At 47.4% G+C, this 6936-nt stretch overlaps 1 protein-coding gene across 2 annotated transcripts; it reads right to left on the bottom strand.

Annotated features, from left to right (window-relative positions):
- Positions 1-6840, bottom strand: abhd16a (abhydrolase domain containing 16A, phospholipase). 2 transcript variants are annotated; one of them, XM_086114518.1, is made up of 20 exons: positions 6708-6840; positions 5959-6015; positions 5605-5671; positions 4900-4986; positions 4606-4691; positions 4459-4532; positions 4241-4348; positions 4055-4169; positions 3237-3338; positions 3097-3160; positions 2958-3007; positions 2723-2846; positions 1915-2019; positions 1769-1832; positions 1621-1677; positions 1471-1533; positions 1245-1321; positions 973-1071; positions 849-895; positions 1-306 (listed from the first exon to the last, which is right to left on the bottom strand). In XM_086114518.1, the coding sequence occupies exons 1-20, from the start codon at positions 6807-6809 to the stop codon at positions 220-222; spliced, it is 1635 nt and encodes a 544-aa protein (XP_085970644.1). In that variant the 5' UTR covers positions 6810-6840; the 3' UTR covers positions 1-219. The 2 variants fall into 2 exon arrangements, with proteins under 2 accessions (XP_085970644.1, XP_085970642.1); XM_086114516.1 differs by having other exon boundaries at positions 2958-3043; positions 3125-3338.
- Positions 6841-6936: the final 96 nt, after the last annotated feature.

The following is a 6936-nucleotide window of genomic DNA, read 5'->3' as shown; positions in this document are numbered from 1 at the left end:
TCCGATTGAAAGACTTTTATTCAGCTCATTTGACAGGACAACAGAATAATTCCATTTGTAATCCCAAACTGTAGCTGAGGATGGAAAATGTGCATTTATTAAAAATGTCATGATTTAGTTGTTTTGCGGGCAACCAGTACAGCAGCACTACACTTAAATAAAACAAAACAAGTCACGAAATCGTGCCGAGGGGGACGCCATGTTGACCGGCCCTCTCTCCTAATACAGCTCCCACGGGAGGTGGAACTCTGAGGCGGGAAGCGGCGTGCAGTGCGTCGTTTCAAAGTTTCTCATGTGTTTGCGAGCCTTCCGGAGGAGGGGGGGGGCAGGGGGGGGGGACAACAAATTATTTTCCACTTCACTTTTTTTTCCTCAAATGTAAGAGAACGATGGAGGGGAAGCGCAGCGTGAGCCATAATTGATGGCATGCCGCTCCTTTCATGTCAAATGACTTCAATAAGCCAGGCCGGCTGCCTTGGAAATATATTACAGCAGTCAGGAGAGCCCGGAGCACAGGTGAGACGGTTGCCATGGTGACAGAGTGGATTAAAATGATATATATTAGAAAAATAAAAAAGGCTTCTCTGTGTGGAAGTGCCCCTTGAAGACACAGCAGACAATTTGGTGGTTGTACAATACGCCTGCTCCCGTGCTCCCACGGTGGCAGAGACTAAATTTGACTTAGCGAAGGAGAGCGTCACACACGCAGCCACTCGAGTGAAGTGCAAAAAAACTAAGTGGGAAAGTTTCTAAATCTTCGAGATACAAATATATTTGCATATTTTCCTTGCATCCTCTTTTCCGATTCCATGCACACACGACTTGAAGGCACGAGTGATTTTTCTTACCAGGAAGAGAGCCAGCTGTTGCTTCTCTCGGATAGTCATGTGCTCACCTGGTGATGACACAGGCGGAGGCAGTGTCACCTGTCTGGCCGAATGAGGAGCAAGAGGACGATGAAAACGCTCTCACCATAATTCCAGGGAAACTTCACATCCGCGTCGCCGCCGTACGACAGCAAAACGGACGTGCACCAGTCGTCGTCCACCTGGTAGCCGCTGTACACGGACGCTACGCGCAGACAAATCACACACGGATGAGTTTGTTTCGTTCTGTTAGCGAGTTAGCATTCGTTGCGACAGTCCATTCGTTTTCTTTGCCGCTCGTTTATTTTTTGAATGCAATTCCACTGTCGACCACGAGATGGGGAGGGAACATTGTGAATGAAAAGAGCCGTTCGTTACCTTCCTCTCCGTGGGTGGAGGCACGCAGCCATTGTCGGACCACGTCCAACCCTTCCAAGGTCATTATTTTGGGATACCTGGCAAGGTCACACGCACGTTAGCGGCGTTTCAGAAGAAGACGCGCGGCCGTTGCGCAGCCGCAGCGAAATGGTCCGAGCGAAGGCCGCTAACAGGAAACGCTGCCAAGCGTGCATAAGGCCGCACGGAGGCGGCGGCGAGCGCAGACCTGAACTGCAGCAGATTGAGCAGGAGGTTATTCCCTCGGTTGGACGCGACGTCAACGGGACTCCTGCACAGCAAAAAAAAAAGTTGCCTGCAAAATTTAAGCCAGTGTATGATCTTATAACCCGAAGGGAATATTCAGAGTGAGCCTTACGTGGTGGTGATGATCTCATCTCTGGTTCTGCGCACGAGCAGCACGGGTCCCTGGTATCTGAGCGGAGGCAAGCGCACAGGTGGCACCCAGCTCGAGAGACGCCTTCCCACAAGTGCGCCCGAGTTAAAACGACTTTTGTCGGACTCACTTGAGAAGCTGCTCGGAAACGTTGAGGTTGATGTACTGCCGCACCGTGTAATGAACCAGCGGCCCTGGCGGCGAAAGCGCAGACGCGTGAGCGCGCGCCGAGGCCAACGGGCGGCAAAAAAAGAATCGACCCGTGGAAGCACTCACTCCAGCTTTCGGGCATGACCTTGAGGGCCAGAGGTAGAAGGTCATCGAAAGAAGCGTCCAGCACCACCGCCTTGATTTCGGGGTATGACATCACCGCCCAACTGGCTACAGAGAAAGGAGGGAGGGCGGGTTGAGCCATTTTCTTTGGGGGGGGGGGGGGGGGTGTATACAGTTGGACTCTCTTTCAGGTATTTTGCCTTTCATTTCCAAACGGCGGATCTCGGTCCGTGAAAAGATTGAAACGCTGCAGCGAAGCAGATGCCGGACTGTGAAAGTGAAGCAATTATGGAAAACTTGTTCTTATTGGACGGTGCTAATTCTAAAAAAAATTTTCAAAAAAAGGTTTTGGACAGGATTACAGTGGACCCCGAACGCCGTCGTTTGTTTGGCATTTTCGAGTTGGAATGATTTGAATTGTTGGTGAAGAGAGATTGAATTGAATTTTGATATGCTTTTTTTTTTTTTTTTTTGCTAGTAAAAAAATTACGGGGAAAATTGACATTTTCGGAGTGTGAAAATTTGTAGGCCGGACTTCCCCAATCAGAACACTGGTCAACAGACCGTATTTTGCGAAACTCAAAAACAATTAAAACATGAAAATTCCTCAAGACCCTGACGTACAACCAAAAGAAAAAGAAGTGGACATTTTTTTGAAATCTGCGTGCAAACTACTTTTCTGGACGCATAAAGCCATCCCTGATTAAAATGCGCTGTTGCCCAGCGTCATCGGAACGGTTGAAAAATCGGATAAAAACTCCAACAATGACCAAAGCGCTAACGATACGGTACAAATGCGACTCTGCGCTACCTGTGAATCCGCCGATGGACCAGGCGTAAATGACGATGTCGGGGAGCTGAAAGCCCAGCTTGTGCACGGCAAACTGGATGACCACATCCATGGCGTTGGCTTCATTCTGTGGGAAGGGAACCCCCTGCAACGCGCCAAGACAAACGCGCCTTTTGTGATTCGTACTCTTCTTTCCATGCCCTCTGCCGATTCCCGCTTGCCGCGGGTTGTTCAAATACAAGGACAACGCTTTTACCGTGCTGCCTCCGAAGCCCGGATGATTCCAGCCCAGGACGGAGTAGCCGCCTGCGGAGCGCATCAAACGCAACACGGTTCGGTCTGCTGCAAAACAGGAAACGGGAGAATCGTGGACGCACGCGAGGACGAGTTCTCACCCTCCAGCGGGGTGTTCATACACCCCACCTCGTAGAAGCCGGCGTTGCCCTCGCAGCAGATGACCTGGGGGAGGCGGGAAATGCACACGTAACTCACCACACACACACACACACACAGGCACGCACACCCAGTGATTTACCAGCGTGTGGGCCTTGGACCCGCCGTGTCTCCTGCGGTCCACAAACATGGTGTCGATCTCGTTGCCGTCGCAGGCCACTAGCTTGTTCCTCTGGCCGTCAAACTGCGAGTCATAATTTTCCCACTCGGTTTAGTTTTATGACAACACTAACGATCGGGTTGTCCGGATTCAATCATGGGCTTTGGGGCTGATGGGTACCGATCAGATTTTTACATTTTTCGTTTTGTTTGTTTTTCTGGCTTAAGCAAACAGGGAGGCTGCAAAGCGTTTCCGAAAAGTGAATAGAGCGCAGTGGCTCTTAACCTGGGTTCGATCGGTGAATTGGTCTCAGGCGTTCCATGGAGCCTCTGCCATGGAGGTTAAGACACACCCAACTCAAAATGTCAATTAGTTATGACACGCCCACTTGGCCATCACTGGCTGCAGATGATCACATGACATTGCTTGTCCAATCAGTTCGGTGGGAAATTTAGTTTGCTCAGTAGTCAACGTGTGTCATGATAGTATGTTGTGATATTAAAGAAAAACAACAACGTATACTTATGTCTTGAAATGTTATTTACTCTTTCTGTTTTTAATAAATGTCTTTTTTTAATGTCTTGAATTTGTAAATAAATCATATTTTTATTTTTCACTAATGAAGGATTTGGCGAAAACGCATTTCAACTGGTTGGGTTCAGTACCTCAAACAAGGTATAGTGTATTTTTAAAAAATGGTTGAGACAAAGCTCAAGCAGTCATTTCCAGTCGACCTCACGTAAACGCCACACGATTCTAAAATGATTGGCTGGTGAGATGAGATGGTGTGCGCGCGTTACCTCCTCGATGAGCTTGGCCTGGCCTTGCTCCAGCATGGGCCTCATGGCTTTTTGCAGCAGTCCCACCGAGCCCGGATAGAGCATCCTCCTCCCGAAGGAGTGCACGATGAGGTAACTGGGGCAAAGCCGAATGGCGAGTGAGTCTGCGCAAAGCGTCGCGAGCGAGGTTAGGAAGCCAAAACGCACCTGACGACGTGGCAGAACAGAGCGCGTACGGAGCGCAGCGCGCTGTCCGCCGCTCCCCTCGGGCGGGGTTGGTGCTTCAGCAGCGACACGCCGGCCTTGCTGGACTTCCTGTTGTGCAAATCAAAAGTGAGTGATACAAAAATCAAGAGTGATACGTGTCCCGCTACGGGTCTGGGAAAAGAAGTGGGATCAAAAAGATCCCTACTCCACACACTTACGGGTTGCTGACTTCGGTCCAGCTGAAATCAGCAGGCCAGTGAGAGAAGTCAAAGTTGTAGCATCTCAGCTTCTTCTACAAGAAAGGGAAGCAGGAAATGGAGACATTTTTTCTTCTCAATCCCCGGCTGGAAACGGCACCAGCTCACCTTGCCGTCCGGCGAGTGATTCTTCTTGGCCTCCTCCAAAACGGAAACAAACTCCAAATACTGAGCGTTCTTCCATCTTCCCCAGCCTTGAGGGAGGGAAACAAGAATGTGACACGGTTGCACCTCGAAATACGGGTGAGAGTCCAAGAGTGGTATGGCATCCTTTTTAAAGGCGACGTCTATCTGGGTATTTTTCTCGTCTATTTGACACGCCTACCCGTCCGTGCGACTACTGTTCGCTAGCACCATGAAACGGTCCGTTGGCGTAGGGCGTGTACATTTGTGCGGCCTCACCTCGGAGACACGCCACGCCGAGGAGACACAGCAACGTCGTCGCCACGTACTGACTCAAGGGCGCCAACTTACTGCTGCAGATGTAGCCTAAAACACACGCGCACACAAATATATTATTATCGATGTTGACTATTGAAAATACTGAAAACTTGTCGATATAACATGTTACAAATGACCGTGTACATGCTAGATCAGGGTGTCGATGCTTGTGATCCCCACTGTTTTATGTGCTTTGCCACAATTTTGTGGTCATTTATAGAAAATTCTAAACTCCTTTCAGGTATTGTGTTGATGAGTGATGTAACGATATCTGAAAGTCACGATATGACATTAACACGATATGTCACACCAATAATTGTCACAATATTGTGGGGACATCGGCGATCCCCCCCCCAAAAAAACCTCACAAAACTGTAAAAAAAAAAAGAAAAAGAAAATGATTGAAAAAAAGCACAATACATGTATTGTATTTTTGTACATAACAGCAATGAGAAAGAAAACGGATTGTTGAGTCATTTCATTGTCAATTGCTTCTTGTATCACAGTTCGGAATTTCAAAACGTTTGCCTGTTTTGAATAACTGCCACAGTTTGACACTGAAACTGATTTTTTCCCACAATTACATTATTTACTATTGGAAATGTAAACAAATTTAAAATAAATAGATAGATACATACACTTCTCGAACAAGTCCCTTTTTCTTACCTTTTCCATACAGATAGCAAACCAGTAAGGGAGAGCTGCAGTAGGACAGATACCACATGGCTGAAGCCTGGCGGAAAAACACAAAAACACATGATGCACCATCAGCGTCATCATCATCGCTTCATTGAAAAAAAGAATAAAACACTATGAGATTCAATTAAAAGAAAAGTGGAGAAAAAAAACTTAACGTTGAAATATTCAACTTTATTCAGGAAAAGTTTCGCCCAAAATATATTTGCTGTTGTCCCCCCCCCCCCCCCCTCTCAAATGTCATCATTGTGCCACTCTTGTTTTTAGTGTGGCCCAAATCTTGCACACCAAATAATATAATCTGACAATACACTTGATACTGACCCAACCGAGAATGCTGTCGGTGTGTTTCTCCAAACTCCCAGGCTGGTAGTTCCATCCCTGTACAAAGTGAACCCCCCCCAAAAAACTAAACAATCACCATACAAACACCATTGTTGTTCATCTTATCTAAATCGGCAGAGCCTTGCACCCGAATCATGGAATTAATTTTTAGTCAGAGCTGCCTCCTCAATGGACATTTAGGTAAAAGCAGTATAAAAACATTTGCCTAGACGAGAAGTCCAGGAAGAGCCGGTGCGCTATTTTGGGTTGATTTGTAGTCATTTTATTCCCATTTGATCTTTTTTATTTTTAAATTGTAAAATGTTGCGTATTTTATACATTTATAACTGCATTGAACTATTTGTCGCACTTCGTGTGTCATTTCCCTAAAAAGTGCGACTTAACTAACAAATGCAGCTAATCACCACCCGTCATGAAGAACCGGAACTATTTTGCACATCCGGCTAACGTTAACATGAGCAGACGGATGTCATCGAGATTGAATGAAATGGTGAAAAGCAGTAAAACGTCACACGCAAATAAGGATAATGCAGCATGTCCTTCGTTTCATTCATTATATGAACTCGTAATCGTCTTATTGATATGTCAGGTAGTGCTCATTGAGAAACATTTGACAATTACCGCAGGTAGCGGCCCAGAGCGACATGTTCCGCTAACAGCCACTAAACGCTTCCAATTGCTCAGTCAACCGCGTCAAAATGAAGGAGGAAAGGCGTGCATGCTCCTACCGTCCTGACCAGTCGTCCATCAGGCCAAATCTGGTCCGGGCGGCGATGAATTCTTTGCAGGTGAGGTCCGAAAACACAACGAAGCCACAACCGGGCGGCCATACTTCCTGGATAAAGACGGCAGCCCGCGATGGCCAAACACGTCCTACCGCGAACACGGACGCTAGTTGGAACGTTTCATCCGTTTGAGTGGTTTGTAGCAAACCCAGTAGGACAAGGGTAAAGCGTA

This window comes from Hippocampus guttulatus, chromosome 6 (assembly GCF_054856545.1).
Source record: "Hippocampus guttulatus isolate MCC_2025c chromosome 6, RoL_Hgut_1.0, whole genome shotgun sequence".
NCBI classification, from domain to species: domain Eukaryota; kingdom Metazoa; phylum Chordata; class Actinopteri; order Syngnathiformes; family Syngnathidae; genus Hippocampus; species Hippocampus guttulatus.
Note: the sequence above shows the minus strand (reverse complement) of the source record. Positions and strands in the feature narration are given on the sequence as shown.

Bases quoted from the DNA above. Each gene is read 5' to 3' on its own strand.
- abhd16a (XM_086114516.1), bottom strand. From the start codon at position 6,809: ATGGCCGCCCGGTTGTGGCTTCGTTGTGTTTTCGGACCTCACCTGCAA. The intron at 4,349-4,458 runs GTAAGTGTGTGG...TTTGCACAACAG, and splicing joins TGGACCGAAGTCAGCAACCC to GAAGTCCAGCAAGGCCGGCG. The intron at 1,072-1,244 runs GTAACGAACGGC...GTCTGCGCGTAG, and splicing joins CTCCACCCACGGAGAGGAAG to CGTCCGTGTACAGCGGCTAC.